The sequence below is a fragment of the Mesocricetus auratus genome, unplaced genomic scaffold (genome assembly GCF_017639785.1).
Source record: "Mesocricetus auratus isolate SY011 unplaced genomic scaffold, BCM_Maur_2.0 Super-Scaffold_100043, whole genome shotgun sequence".
Taxonomy (NCBI): Eukaryota; Metazoa; Chordata; class Mammalia; order Rodentia; family Cricetidae; genus Mesocricetus; species Mesocricetus auratus.
In genome coordinates, this window is record NW_024429220.1 from 7,635,615 (window position 1) to 7,652,241 (window position 16,627).

The 16,627-nt window shown below is 40.6% G+C and overlaps 1 protein-coding gene across 3 annotated transcripts in view; it reads left to right on the forward strand.

Annotated features, from left to right (window-relative positions):
- Lhfpl3 (LHFPL tetraspan subfamily member 3) overlaps positions 1 to 16,627 on the forward strand; it is a 518,223-nt gene that overhangs the window by 338,563 nt on the left and 163,033 nt on the right. For all 3 annotated transcript variants that reach the window (XM_040735138.1, XM_013121079.3, XM_005080859.4), the window contains exon 2: positions 8,975 to 9,211. In XM_040735138.1, the coding sequence (XP_040591072.1) occupies positions 8,975 to 9,211 (237 nt within the window). The remainder of the gene's footprint in view (positions 1 to 8,974; positions 9,212 to 16,627) is intronic.

Consider the following 16,627-nt stretch of genomic DNA (forward strand, 5'->3'; position numbering starts at 1 on the left):
TTTCCTTTCAATACTAAAATAGCTAAGTAGAAGGAGGAAGGAAAAAGATATATGTTTTTGATAACACATTGTTGGAGGAGCTTTTGTTATATGAGAGCTCTCTTAAATTTTAAAAGCATTTCAATGCCTTTGTGGTATTTTTAATCCTACTTCGCAACAATTTATATTTCAAAACAGATAAACTAGAAAATATCATAAAAGGCATGTTAAGAAAAGGTAGACCAAAAAAATGGAAAACCTGATATATATCACAGTGCTACAGTTTGTGTGACACCAGTGTATTCTTGCCAGGTAAACCTAAACAGTCTTCTAGAGGAGCCCCAAACCCTAACCTTCCTGCTCAGTTTTTTATAATTTTTTTGAACCCCAACTCCTTTAGAGTATTGAAAATGAAAATCATGGCTCAGAATTTTGCAACCACACTTTTCAGGAAAGGGCCCATCACACAAAGCTCTGTCCCATCTGCTTGTCTGTCCCTTGTCTGTCCCATCTGCACTGATGACTTAATGTGGGAGTGACATACTTGAGAACAGAGAATTGTGGATTTCTAGTCCACCTCTCCTTCATTGTCAGTTGTAACTCAGAATCACAGGAATACAGACGGGTCTACCCTTGAGGCAGGACGAGCTTGAGAAAAAACAAATGTCTTTTGATGACATCATTCCCTAAAGCCTGCAGTCCAGTATGCTATCAATTTGTGGCTACACAGACACTTGTCTTTCCCATTATGATCATGTGTGTTAACCCAATTCCTTTTTTCTCTATTTTTTATTTAAATTAGAATCAAGCATGTTTTACATGTCAATGTCAATTTCCTCTCCCTTCCCTCCCCCCCCCACAAGACCCCTGTCCCATTCCTTTTCTGCTCCCCAGGGAGGGTGAGACCTTCCACAGGAGATCTTCAAAGTCTGTCATATCCTTTGGAGCAGGGCCTAGGCCCTCTCCTGTGTGTTTAGGCTGAGAGAGTGTCCCTCTATGTGGAATGGGCTCCCAAAGTCCATTCTTAGCTAGGGATACATACTGCTCTACTACCACAGGCCCCATAGATTGCCGAGGCCTCCTCACGGATGCCCACATTCATGGGGTCTGGATCATTCCTATGCTGATATCCCAGCTATCAGTCTGGGGTCCATGAGCTCCCCCTTGTTCAGGTCAGCCATGTCTGTGGGTTTCTACAGCCTGGTCTTGACCTCATTGCTCATCCTCCTCGCTCTCTGCAATAGGATCCAGGAGTTCAGTATTTAGCTGTGGGTGTCTGCCTCTGCTACCATCAGCTAGTGGATGAAGACTCTAGGATGGTATTTAAGGTACACATCAATCTCTTTATTGGGGAAAGTCGTTTAAGGTAACCTCTCCACTATTGCTTAGATTGTTAGTTGGGGTCATCCTTGTAGATCTCTGGACATTTCTCTAGTGCCAGATTTCTCTTTAAACCTATAATGGCTGCCTCTACTATGGTATCTCTTTTCTTGCTCTATTCTATTCTTCCCACAACTCAACCTTCCTGCACCCTCATGTCCCCCTCTCCCCTATTCTTCTCCCCTTCTCTTTCTCCTAGCTCTCATTCCTGTTCCCCCTTGCTCCAAAATTGCTCAGGAGATCTTGTCCCTTTCTCCTTCTCCAGGGGATCATGTATGTCTCTCTTAGGGTGTTCCCTGTTTCCTAGCTTCTCTGGCAATGTGGATTGTAGGTTGTTAATTATTTGCTCTATGTCATATATATATATATATACATATATATATATATATATGAGTGAGTGAGTACATACCATGTTTGTCTTTTTGTGACTGGGTTACTTCAATCAGGATGGTTTCTTCTAGTTCCATCCATTTGCCCTCCAGTTTCAAGATTCCATTTTTTTTTTCGATAAGCAGTACTCCATTGCGTAAATGTACCACATTTTCTTTACCCGTTCTTCAGTTGAGGGGCATCTAGGTTGCTTCCAGGTTCTGGCTATTACAAATAATGCTGCTATGAACATGGTGGAACAGATGTCCTTGTTGTATGAATGCGCATCTTTTGGGTATACACCTAACAGTGGAATTGCTGAATCTTCTGGTAGACTGATTACCATTTTCCTAAGGAATCTCCATACTGATTCCAAAGTGGCTGTACAAGTTGGCACTCCCACCAGCAGAGGAGGAGTATTCCCCTTTCTCCACATCCTCTCCAGCATAAACTGTTGTTTTTGATTTTAGCCATTGTGACAGGAGTAAGATGGTATCTCAGAGTTGTTTTGGTTTGGTTTGAATTTCCCTGATGGCTAAGGATGTGAACATTTTCTTAAGTGTCTATCAGCCATTTTAGATTCCTCTATTGAGAATTCTCTATTTAATTCTGTACCCCACTTTTTAATTGAATCATTTGGTGTTTTGGAGATTTGCTTCTTGAGTTCCTTGTAAATTTTTGAGATCAGCCTATTGGGGAATATTATGCTACTCAAGGTACACAGGGAAGGGATGCCATATGATACTTTATTAGGGAAAAGTCACATGAGAAGCCAAGAACCTGAGGTCAGCATTCTGCTGGTCTCCAAGACTGGACCAGAACCCTAAGAAATCTCCTTTCCCCCAAGTGTTCTCTCCCATCCCTACTATACATCTGTGACCATGCCCAAACCGGCATGGTCAGCAGTATAGATGCCTAACATCTCTCCCTACATCAGCCCTCTGTCAGATGTGGGGTTGGTAAATATCTGTTCCCATTCTTAGACTGCCATTTTGTCTTGTTGACTGTGTCCTTTGCCTTACAGAATCTTCTCAGTTTCAGGAGGTCCCATTTATTAATTGTCAATCTCAGTGTCTCTGCCACTGGTGTTATGTTCAGGAATTGGTCTCCTGTACCAATTCATTCAAGGGTACCTCCCACTTTCTCTTCTAAGAGTCTCAGTGTGGCTGTATTTATGTTGAGGTCTTTGATACATTTGGACTTAGGTTTTGTGCATGGCGATAGACATGGATCTGTCTGCAGTCTTATACATGTCAGCCTCCAGTTATGCCAGCACCATTTGTTGAAGATGCTATCTTTTTTCCATTGTATAGTCTTAGCTTCTTTGTCAAAATTCACATGTTCCTTTGGTGTGTGAAATAATATCAGGGTTTTCAATTCGATTCCATTGATCTACCTGTCTATTTTTGTGCCAATACCAAGCTGTTTTCAGGACTATAGCTCTATAGTAGAGCTTGAAGTCAGGGATGGTGATGCCTCCAGAAGTTCCTTTATTGTACAGCGTTGTTTTGGCTATCCTGGGTCTTTTGTTTTTCCATATAAAGTTGACTATTGTTCTTTCAAGGACTTGAAGATTCATGCTGAAATTTTGATGAGGATTGCATTGAATCTGTAGATTGCTTTTGGCAAGATCGGCATTTTTTCCCTAAATTGCTTTTTTTCCTCAATATACGTTTTTATTTAAATTAGAAACGTGAATGTTTCACATGTCAGTCCCATCTCCCTCTCCCACCCCTCCTCCCTTATCCCTCCACCAGCTCCCCCAGCCCCCCACCCAATCGCCACATCATTCCCCAGGGAAGGTGAGACCTTCCTTGGGGTGGACAAGATCGACATTTTTACTATGTTGACCCTACCTATCCAAGAGCATGGGAGATCTTTCTGTTTTCTGGTATCTTCTTTAATTTCTTTCTTTAGAGACTCAAAGTTCTTGACATACAGGTTTTTCGATTGTTTGGTTAGAGTTACCCCAAGATAATTTATGTTGTTTGTGGCAATTTTAAAGGGTGATGTTTCTCTGATTTCTTTTTCAGCCCATTTATATTCTGTATATAGTAGGGCTACTGATTTTTTGAGTTAATCTTGTTTCCTGCCACTTTGCTGAAGGTATTTGTCAGCTGTAGGAGCTCCTGTGTAGAGTTTTTCAGGTCACTTATGTAAATTATCATTTCATCTGCAAATAGTGAAATTTGACTTCTTCCTTTCCAATCTTTTCTTTTCTTATTGCTCTAGCTGGAACTTTAAATACAATATTGAAGAGGTATGGAGAGAGGGGACAACCTTGTCTTGTTCCTGATTTTAGAGGAATCGCATTGAGTTTCACTCCATTTAGTTTGATGTTGGCTGTATATTGTTTTTATTATTTTCAGGTGTGTTCCTGTTATCCCTGATATCTCCAGAACCTTTATCATGAAGGGGTATTGGATGTTGTCAAAGGCTTTTTCAACATCTAGTGAGATGATCATGTGATTTTTGTTTCTCAACTTGTTTATATGGTGGATTATACTGATAGATTTACATATGTCGAGCCATTCCTGTATCCCTAGGATGAAGCCTATTTGATCATGGTGGGTGATTTTTCTGATGTGTTCTTGGATTTGATTTGCCAGTATTTTGAGGTCGCTTCATAAAAAGACTTTGGCAATGACCCTTCTGCTTCTATTGTGTGGAACACTTTGAAGAGTATTAGTATTAGTTCTTCTTTGAATTTCTGGCAGAATTCTGCACTGAAGCCATCTGGGCCTGGGCTTATTTTGGTTGGGAGGCTTTTGGTGACTGCTTCATTTTCTTAGGGGTTATAGATCTGTCGAAATTGCTTATCTGTTCTTGATTTAATTTTGGTTAAGTGATATCTATCCAGAAAATTGTCCATTTCCTTTAAATTTTCGAATTTTGTGAAGTACAGATTTTCAAAGGTACCTGAAGATTCTCTAGATTTCCCCAGTGCCATTGTTATTTCCCCCTTTTCATTTCTGATTTTAGTTTGGATAAAGGTTTATCTGTCTCTCAAAGAACCAACTCTTTGTTACATTGATTCTTTGTATTGCTTTCTTTGTTTCGACTTTATGGATTTCAACCCTTATTCCATTATTTTCTGGCATCTACGCCTCTGAGGTGAGTTTGCTTCTTTTTGTTCTAGAGCTTTCATTTGTGCTGTTAATTATCTAGTGTAACTATTCTACAGTTTCTTCATATGAGCACTTAGTGCTATGAATTTTCCTCTTAGTACTGCTTTCAAAGTGTTCCATAAGTTTGGGTATGTTCTCTCTTCATGTTCATTGAATTCTAGGAAGATTTTTAATTTCATTCTTTATACCTTCCTTGACCCAGGAATGATGCAATTGTACATTGTTCAATTTTCATGAGTTTGTAGGGTTTCTGCAATTTATGTTGTTGAATACTAACTTTAAAGCATGGTGGTCTGATAAGATATAGGGGTTATTCCAATTTTTTGTACCTATTGAGGTTTGCTATGTGGTTGATTTTAGAGAAGGTCCCATGTGGTGCTAAGAAGAAGGTATATTCTTTTGTGTTTGGATGGAATGTTCTATAGATGTTTGTTAAACCCAATTGGGTCATAACCCCTTCTGTTAGTTCCTTTGTTTCTTTGTTAAGTTTCTACTTATGTCTGCGTTTTAGTAATGGTTCTTTTACGAATGTGGGCACCTTTGTATTTGGGGCATAGATGTTCAGAACTGAGACTTCCTCCTGATGAATTTTTCCTGTGATGAATATGAAATGACCTTCTTCATCTCTTTTAATTGATTTTAGTTTGAAGTCTAATTTTTCAGTTACTAGGATTGTTACACCAGGTTGTTTTTTGGGTCCATTTAATTGGAAAATCTTATCCCAACCCATTACTCTGAGGTAATGTCTGTCTTCAAAGTTGAGGTGTCTTTCTTGTATGCAGCAGAAGGATAGATTCTGTCTTCATATCCATTCTGTTAGCCTGTGTCTTTTTATAGGCAAATTAAGGCCATTGAGTGTTAATTCTTGTTTGTTTTTGATTTGTTGGTGGTTGTGTTATTGTTTGTGAATTTACCCTGCTTTTTCTTTTGGCTTTTAGTAAAGTAGGATTATCTATTGCCTATGTTTTTGTGAGTGTAGTTAACTTCCTTGGATTGGAATTTTCCTTCCAGTACTTTCTGGAGAGCTAGATTAGTGGATATGTATTGTTTAAATCTGGTTTTGTCAAGGAACATCTTGTTTTCTCCATTTATAGTGATTAAAAGCTTTCCTGGGCTGGCATCTGTGGTCTTTTAGTGTTTGTAAAACATCTATCTAGGACCTTCTGGCTTTCAGAATTCCCATGGAGCATTCAGGTGTGATTCTGATGGGTTTGCCCTTATGTTACTTGGTCTTTTTCCTTTGCTGCTCTTAATATTCTTTCTTTATTCTGTATGTTTGGTGTTTTAATTATTATGTGACAAGGGGATTTTTTTGTTGTTTTGTAGGCATCCTGTTCTTTCATTGGCATGTCTTTCTTTAGGTTGGGAAAGTTTTCTTCTATGATTTTGTTGATTATGTTTCCTGCACCTTTCAGTTTTTTTAACCTTCTTCTATACCTATTATCCTTAGGTTTGGCTTTTTCACGGTGTCCCATATTTCGTGGATATTTTGTGTTAGGGATTTGTTGGACTTAAGATTCTCTCCTCCATCTCTTGTATTTTTGGTTATGCTTGCATCTGTAGTTCCTGATCATTTACCCATCTTTTCTAATTCCAGCATTCCCTCAGACTGTATTTTTTTATCGTCTCTATTTCAGCTTTCAAACCTTACACTGTTTGGATTGTTTCTTGCAATTTTTGGTTTATCTTTTCTTCCATTTCTTTAAAGGATTTTCTAATTTCCTCTGTTAGGGTCTCTGTCATCTTCATGAAGTTGTTTTTAAGTTTGTTCTCTTCTGTTTCATCTGTGTTGGGATGTTCAGGTCTTGCTGGTGTAGAGTCCCTAGACTCTGGTGGTGTCATACTGGTTTTTCTGTTGTTGAATGTATTCTTACATTGTCATCTTCCCATGCCTTATTCCCATGAGTGCATGTTGGGTCTCTTCCTCTTCTGGTGAGTACGGGTCCAAGGTTCTCTTCCAATGGGTGCAAGCAGGTCCAATACTGTGATGGGTCTCACAGTGGGTGGAGGTGAGTCTGAGGCACTCCCTTTCCACTGAGCTGGACTAGCATAGTGCCATCAGCAGACTTATGCTTGCTTGTTGCCCAGGGGGCAAGCATCTTGCCTGCAAATGGAAGTCAGCTCCAAGGTGGAGCTCACCTCTGCCCTGAGTGGTGGTGGGTATAGCCCAGTGATCTCAGCAGACTTGAGTTTGCTTGGTCTGACAGGGGCAAGTCAACCTACCTATGGTCCCCAGGCCAGGAGATCCCAGAGTGGGCAAGCAGAAGTCAAATCAATTTTTAAAGACTACCTAATTTTGAAATTGTTGAGATTCACCTCAGTATCTCTCAGTACATTCCCTACTAGCAACCACATCCTACTTACCCTAAAGTCTCCAGGTGTCCAGGGTTATCTCATCATGTTCAGAGTTGGGCACATTGGTCTTCCCTATACAGGCAATCAGTATGGGGAGCTAGGAAACCTATTCTAGGCTTAGCTGGGCCCAGAGTGTTTCTCTGTGTGATAGTAACTGCTCTGAAGCAGTAGGAAATTGGTCATATTAGCAAATGACATAGATTTAATTAAGCTAAGAAACAAAACACAAAATCCCTTACTGTGCTGTGATTGCAAGCAGAGAGGCCTAATTGTTCTCCCTGCATTCTGTGTGGAGAAATGAAGCATTTAAGACTTTAAATGAGCATTGTTCATCCATGCCCTGATGTGTTTCTTGTTCTGAACTATGTCAGGTCGGCCAAGTGTTAGGAAACCTACTGGGGCTTCTATATTCAAAAGGAAAGGTGTTTCTACATGGTCAGTTTTCTTTTATTTGATTTTCATATATGATGAGTACTTATTACATTATTTCTACCGCTCCTTCTCCTCCAACTCCTCCCATGTCCCCCACTCACTCTCAAATTCAAGACTCTTTCTTCTGTCATTACATTGACATGCATATATGTTTTATATGTGTATATATTACATTGACATGCATATATGTATATATATGTATATACGCATATGTTTCTATAGCATGCATGCATACATACATACATACATACATACATACATCCTTCCAAATGTATTTGGTGTTTCCCCTATGTATGTGTGTATCTTAGTTAGGGTTTCCTCTGCTGTGATAAAACACCATGACCAGAAACAACTTTGAGAGGAAAGGATTTATTTCACCTTAAGTCATACTTCATCACTGAAGAGCATGGCTTTCTGGCTTGCTTCTCAGAGCTTGCTCAGCTTGCCTTCTGTACTGGCTGATTTGTGTGTCATCAGAGAGGAAGGAGCTTCAGTTAAGGAAATGCTGTGTGTGTGTGTGTGTGTGAGTGTGTGTGGTGTGTGTGAGTGTGTGTGGTGTGTGTGTGTGTGAGAGAGAGAGAGTAGGTTGTATTTATGTATTTAGGAATGTGTAACAGAAATATATGTAGAGAGAATTATATAGAGAGTTATAAATAGAACACACACATATAAGCAAAGGAAAAGAAACCAATAATATGAGTGACAACAAGAGGCTACATGAGAGCGTTTGGAGGGTGAAAGGGGAAATATGATGTAATTATAATCAGTATATATATATATATATGTATATATAGCAAAAACTAAACAGAATGGAGACTAGAATGGAAAGTATCAGTGGGTGCTACAAGTGGTAAGAATTTCAAGAAATGTCTGGACACTGGAGGTTGGGATCACAATGTTGTTTTTCCCAGAGATTCAAAGTCAGTAAACACTCTGGTATTTTCCATGTCATCCCAATCCCTTATCTGGCTGCTGTCACTGCCCTTCAAAGTCTGCTTTGAATTGTCAGCTGCAGTGTGATGATTCCTTCTGGGCTATTTGCAAAGGAAGCCTTCCTGCAAATATGCACAAAAATTCAATTTCTGAATATTTTCTCATAGCTAGCCTACTTTAACTTATCTCAGATTGCATGGGCTACAGTGCAGGCCCTGAGGTTCTCTGCTGCAGAGCTCAGGGCCTGCTCTTCTATTAAGAAGCAGGGATGGGTAAGAAACAGTACTGAGACCTATTACTCTCAAAATCAATAACTGGAGACATTTTACAAACAATAGAAATATTTTTTCTAAGCAAAATGCTTAATTTCTTTCTCCTTTTGTCATTCTCTTTCTAAGCTGCCTGTCTTGTGCTTGGGTGTATGATTTTCCCTGATGGCTGGGATTCAGATGAAGTAAAACGGATGTGTGGAGAAAAAACAGACAAGTACACTCTTGGGGCCTGCTCTGTCCGCTGGGCGTACATCCTGGCTATCATTGGAATACTGGATGCCCTGATCCTCTCATTTCTCGCATTTGTGCTTGGGAACCGACAAGACAGCTTGATGGCAGAGGAACTGAAGGCAGAAAACAAAGGTAAGATTATTTAAGGGATGCTTCCTGGATGTCTTAAGCACAAAAAAATTCCCCAAACTGCAGCCCTCTCCCTTTTGCATATCAAATCCTTTCCCCTGCAGATCTCATTTGCTTCATGTTAATGCTCTTGACTCCAAGACTTCTCCAAAGACTCAAGATGTTTGCAAGACTCAAGTATAGCATTGCATTTGCTTGCCCTTCTGAAGCACTCTCTAAGTCCATTATGACTGTTTCAGTATTTTTTCCAGTTTCTTCCTCCTTCTTTCTCTAAAGCCTTAGTTGTCAGGAGTTATTGACTAAGAGGCAACATTGGGGGAGGGGTATCTATATGACTGAATGGAATGTGCTTCTCTGTGTATTCGGCTATTTTCCCAGAGTGAAACAAGTACCTGAGAAATCGTTCACAACCATCAGAAACACTGGATTTGAATTCAAACTCATCCTGTCAGAAAGAGAGAGATTCCCACCCCTAAGTGTTTACGGAGATTACAATAGCACCCCGATTGTCTATACTCCTCAATGTATTATCTGGGTAACCAACTGCTCAGATTTCTTCCCAAAAGGAAATTGTCTACTGAAATACAAGGAAATGGGGAGAAAGAACAGGACATTGACTGGTGTGTAATATACTGAATTATATCAGAGTAGGTAACTAAGTTAGCATATCATTATTCAAGGTGAATCTTGTCATTTTTCTTCCACACTGCTAAGCCTATCCTTTGGGTGGAACTTTAATGACAAGGGGTTGTTGTAGCCTTACATTTGTTTGATGTACTCAATCTCTGTGAGGTTGGGGGTTTCTTGTTTTGGTGGTTGGTTGATTTTTGAGATAACATCTTGCTTTGTAGCCCAGACTGACCTCCGATCTTCCCCTCCTGATGCCTCCTCCGCAGTCCTCAGACTGAGCCATGTTTCATCATGCCTAAGTCTGCATTTTATCTGTTATCTTTCTGCTTTACTTTACATCATCACCTTCAGCTGAGTGGCTCCTTCTAGTTTTTTCTTCCCAATAAGAAACTAAATCCACCTTGAATTATAAAATCTAGACATTACTTCAAATAGGTGTTAATTCAAAGCACCCTTCACCATTTTTAACAAGGCCTCTAACGTAAGCATATATTACCCTGTACATGAACATCTCATGTAATAGTCATATAGCCAACTTCACAGGCAGCCATCACTGCCCATGCTTGTGAAGTAGGAAGAGGAAAGGTAAATGGAGTCAGCAGGAGGGCAGCAGACACCTAGGAACTTCACTCCCTGGCTTGTAGACACAGCATGCATTATTTACTTAATCCTATCAAGAATGTTCTAACCACAAAAGTAGCTTCCACAGGGAATGCAGCTAAATCTTCCTAAACAAAACTACAAGGGTTGGAGAGATGCCTTAGAGGTTAAGGGCATTGGCTGTTCTTCTAGAGGACCTGAGTTCAATTCCCAGTACCAACATGGCAGCTCACAACTATCTGTAACTTCAGTTCCGGGGTGTCTGACACCCTCACATGGAGTATATATAAGCAAAACACTGGTGCGCATTAAATAAAGAAATATTAAAAACCCTTTCTTGCAGAGTTACCCCTTCAAGATTTAAACAACAACACTCAATATAAAGAAAACAGTTACAGTTTTGTTTATATTACAGACTTAGTACTTTCTATGCATCCATTAGTCATTTTTAGAAACAGTTATTTTAAAAACTTTCAAATAACTAAAAACATCGCGCACAAAATTAACGAGACCCAAAGTCTATACAACTTAATAAACTCATATACAGTTAGAATGAGCACTCTAAATAGAAGCTGTGACACTTCGCATTAGATTTTACACATTCAGTATTGAATATATTTTATGTATTTACCTACCACCGAAACAAAAAAAAATCCATGTTAAAATTAGAACTAGAAAAAAATAGCTTTATATTCTCTTTCATAACTTGCATCCATTACCTGCATTCAGTTATTTCTTGCCTCCTTGTGTTTAAGTGTGTCTTGTTCTCTTTTCTCTGTGTTATACTGTACCCACACATACATTTGTCTTAATATGTACATACATGAGTCATGTACTTATCATGTGGAGCTCCTGTCTGTCTCTTTAGTCTGTTGGAGACACTCAGTTTTCTGTCTTCTTCACTTCATATTTAGTGGTAAGGATAGCTCAAATTTGCCAAATTACCTTTCTGGAAGGAATGAGTTATGGCTACTTTGTTCAGCAAATATTCGAATTCCCCCAGTCTCTAGTAGTGGGCCAGAATGCTATTTGTTCCTTTAATATTCAAAGTTACACTGAAAACTTCTGACTTCTCAGATCTTCTGTGACCACGATACAAGAAAATTCAGAAAAATGTAGTTAAAGTCAGCAGCAGTTCGTTTGCCACAGATCAGAGAGATCAAAGGAAATACAGAAAGCATTGAACTATACCATTCAACTTCCTAGTCCAAAGTCCTTAGTGTGAGACTCTGGGGCGGCAACCAAAGCTGTGCTATACAGACTTTCCAGGCCCGTACACACTGGGTTCTCTGTAAATAAGGTCAAGACTTCAAAGCTTTGTGTAAACTTTAACCAAGCCTACATGTTTCTGAGAAATGATACAAGATTTGCTATTGCAAGTAACCTTTATTGTTTGAAATTATTTAATAATTTATTCAAGGTTGAAACTTCTGAACTCAGATTATCTAAGACCAATCAATGATTCTATGTGTGATATGCATGAGCCTAATTTCCAATCATGAATGGGCATCCTTACAATTGCTTGGATATATTAATATCACTGTTGACTAATTAAAATGTTTTCCAGTATTAGTTGTTATGGATAAGAATACCAAAATGTATGTTGCAGGGACAAATCTTTGTTTTGGTTCCATGGTAGTACACAGAAATGGTGACAAAAGTAACCCTGCTTAAATGTTTAGAAGACTGTATATACCCTAGTATTGTGGGATCCCGCCTGGGTCCCGACGCTGCTTTAGCCTCCAAATAACACACAAGACACTATATTAATTATGAAGCTGTTGACTGTTTGCTATGGTTTCTAATCAGCTAGCTCTGACTTAATTATAAACCCATAATTTCTAGTGTATATTTTTATAAGGACTTATCTTTCCAAGGACACAGCCTCATGCGTCCTCTTCCCAAGATCACATGGCGACAACGCCCTTCACTACATTTCCCAGAATCCTCCTAAACTCCTAGTCCCACCTATCTTGCTTCCCTTTTGGCCAACAGTGCTTTATTTAAATGTACACAGAAGGACTTCCTCCATCACCCTAGGATGATTTATGGTTCTATTCCCTTTCAGTGGTATAGCCCACCAACCATATCAGCATGCATCTTATAGGTAACAGATGCATAACAAGGAACAAGATATGATCATGACAGGAGTTAGACCTCTAAGGAGCATGTTTGCTTTGGGGGCTGCTGTAATTAACTCTACAACACATCCCCTGCTGTATGTGCAAAAGCCACCACATAGATCCAGATTTTCTGGGTATTGTTGTACCAAGGATATGGCTGAGAGCATGAATCCTTCTTGGCAGTCACCCTAATTCTATAAAGCAAAATCACTGCTACATCAGTCACAGAATCAATCAGGGAAAGGAACTTGGTTCTAATTGTTGAACATACTCCACTCATAGGACCTTAAGTTCAAAGGAAATATAAAATGCTACTGAATCATCACAAAGATGCTGTTCCTTGAGAAAACTAGGAGGGGTAGGTATCTAAAAGTCAATCATCACAAGCATGCTATTCCCTGAGAAAACAAGGAGGGGGAGCTATCTAAAAGTCCCACCCCAGCCACCTGCGGTCATCTCCCAAGACATGTCCCTGTCCCCAGTGCACTCGCCCAGGCCCACGTCAGCACGTCCTACTCCTCCAGGAACGCAAAGGCCACTTGAAAGATACCCCAACTGGAACAGACTGTAAATCTGGAATGGAAAAAAAATGAAAGCAAAGGCATTTTCCCGTATCTTCAGGCAAACTAGGGAGCCATATTGCTGTCTCTGCGTTTAGGCTCAGATCAAGAGCAGTGTCTCTTTTACAGAAAATTCACAACTTGAAAGAGTCAGCTATGGAACTCAGTGAAAGTGACAGAGTTAATTTTTAATGGAAAGAAAAGTTCCACTGAAAAATAAAGGGAAATGAAAACTGTATAAGTCCAGTTATCCTTGTACCAGATTCGGCCCACTGCGGGGGGGGGGACGGGACGGGACGGGACACCCACCAGCCTCTCCCGCTGCTCTGACAGAGGATAGCAGGCTGTGTGGTTCTCAGCAGAGGGAAGGCAGTGCTAGGCAGGCGTTTCTTCTTCCTTAGGAGTGCAGCAGAATGGTTTCTAAATGAGCCAACAGCGGTCAGCATTTAACCTTGATATGCTATTTAATTGCATATTTTAACACACTGAACTGTGAAGTCAATTTAATTATGTAAAATTAAAGTTTCACCCAGATAAAAAGGATTTGAAATGAAAGCTCAATTTCAATTTCTTTCATTAGCTGTGAAAGGATAAATAATTACATTTTCCGGAGCTCCTCTACCACAAATATCTCTTTCCTTGTCAGACATCATTTATAAAGAGCGCTCTCTGTCTCTGTCTCTCTCTCTGTCTCTGTCTCTGTCTCTGTCTCTGTCTCTGTCTCTCTGTCTCTCTAGAGCGCTCTCTCTCTGTCTCTCTCTCTGTCTCTCTCTTTGTCTCTCTCTCTGTCTCTGTCTGTCTCTCTCTCTCTCTGTCTCTGTCTGTCTCTCTCTCTCTGTCTCTCTCTGTCTCTCTCTCTGTCTGTCTCTCTCTCTGTCTGTCTGTCTGTCTGTCTCTGTGTGTGTGTGTGTGTGTGTGTGTGTGTGTGTGTGTGTGAGACCTCTCATGAGCAGCCATGAGAATCTTTTGTCTTTCAGCACTTGAACTACAAATAAGGAAACTTGATCTAGAGACGACTCGTTTATTTGTTAAGTGCTTTAAGCACTTTTTAATGCTATAATAGGGGAGGGAAATAAATTTCTCTTACCTAATTGAGAAGTCCTTTGAAAACTTGATTTTAGATGTCATACTATGCTATGATCACACTCTGAGTGGCAGTGTGGTATGGTGTAGCAAAAAGAGCCTGTATGTGACTTCAAGTTGTCCCTGATAGCTCTGCAATTAACCCTCCTAGTCTGTAAAATGCAGGGCTTATACAAATATCATCTGAGGTTCTTCCCAGGACTTGGAGATATGAGGGTCATAAGGGCCCCCTCACAACCATGAACACATTAGATACTTTCTGGAGCTTGTTGGGAGGCAGGGGTGTCTAGGAAAAGGAAGGCTAAGAGGTCAGGGATGAGGCTCTGGGATACCTTAAGTCTTCTTTTCTCTCTCCAGCGTGTGCAGTCCCAGCGACCTACTCATCACTTGCAGCTCATTCATACCCGCAAGAGCCTCAGCTCCATCGAAACAAACGAGAATAACACCCAGTCTACCTCTTAAGCTGACCAAAGCTTGTCTCTAGATCAAGTTTCCTTGTTTGTAGTTCAAGTGCTTATAGACACAGTGATTCTCAAGGCTGCTCATGAGAGGTAGCACACACACACATACACATAAAGAGAGAGAGACAGAGAGACAGAAAGACAGAGAGATCTCTTCATAAATGATGTCTGACAAGGAAAGAGATATTTATCTGTAAGAAGGCTGGCATCAGCTTTCCTTGTGAAATTTCACTTTCAAAACAACAGAGTGAAATTGTTCTTCATGGTTCTTCATAGCCCAAACTTGTAGTGTACAAAGGTCAAAGATATTGTCTACATTTTCAGAGTTAGGAAGGAATGGGTTTAACTCACTTAACTCACAATTTCAAGCCTTGTCATTGGTTCAGCCTCATGTAACCATTCTTCAGAGATCTATTTCTGTTGTTTTCAGTTTGACCAGCAAGATCTGCACAAGCAGTGAAATGTAGTCTTGTTTCCACCTGCTTGCTCTTAGAAAAAGGCTCTGTAATCAAAAGTTTAATACATTTGAAAACCCATGCTGCTACTTAGCCATAAAATTTTATTAAAACCTAGTGAAGATCAGGAAACCCAGGCCTGGGGTGGAGGGGTGAAGGCGTCAGGAAGCATCTTCAACTGTTCTGAACTAAAACTTAAATGAGGCCACAGTGAATTGTCTGTTTCCTGATGGAAGCAACAGTCCTTGTTGTCTTCACAGAATCTTAGTGTGGACCTGAATGGACTCATATACATCCTGGTACTTTTTCAGAGGGACAAAACTATGCCAGCTGCTGAAGCAAAGCTGGGAGGTCCTTGTGGGGACGGCTGCTTGTACCTACTACCTGTGATTGCTGTCTCCTTCCCATGTTTGAACCATTGGTTCACCCTCAGTATTTCACAGACACTGCCTGGGCAAGCATCCCCTCCCCCACCTGCCACCTGCTGGGTTCCATGCTCCGGGTCAATACTTAAGTTTTCCTCACATCTTGAAGCTCTGACTTGACTGGGATCCTATGACAGCCTCACCTAAGTACCCTGCCTCTTGCTCTTCCAGCATAGACTCCCTTGCTGGTTTTCCTCATCTCCTACTCGCCGGGGTACCCTTAGCTACATTTACTTCCTGCTGATCTCATCTGGTACCGTAACTTTTAAACCACATCTGTATCCTCACAAGTCCCAGGTTTAACTCCCACACACACCTCTCCAGTGAGGTCTGATCCCACATACACAACTCCATATTTAAATGTATACTTAGCATGCACGTCTAACATTTCCATAACTGAGTTCCTTATACATCCCACAAACCCTCCTCCCTCCTGATCTTCCTTATCTCAGCTTATAGCGTTAGTATCCCTCAAAATGCACGTGCCAAACTTTGAATCATTCCACTTCCTCCTCTCACAACTTAAACCTAATCGACAATGAAAAAAATCCCATTAGCTACACCTGTGAATAGAGTTGCTGGGTGATGACCACACATGCCTTTACTCCCAGCACTTGGAAGTTGGCAGGGGAACCTCTGGTTTCAAGGGCAACCTGATCTGCAGAATGAGTTCCTGGACAGCCAGGACTACACAGAGAAACTCTGTCTTAAAAATCAAAAAAAAAAAAAGTAAAGTCTTCCCACCACTTTATCCCCATACCTGCTGCTATCTGTGTCCAGACTATGATCCTAAACCCCGGGACTCAGAGCATCCAGTACGATGCAGGCCACACTGTTCTCCATGTGAGCACCTCTGGTGACTGGGTGACCCCTCTGGAAAATCCAAAGCTATGCAAACCTCCCTCCACCTTTGCCAGCTTGTCTCTTAGTCAGCCTTCCTCCCCTTTTCTGCTCTTCAGACCCTGGGGCCAATCTCAGTGTCAGCTCTGCTTCTGTTCACTGGTACTGAAATAGTCTCCTCCCAATCCAGTGTTCCCTCCCCATTTTAGGATTTACCCAGATGTCCCCTCTGTGGGGAGCAA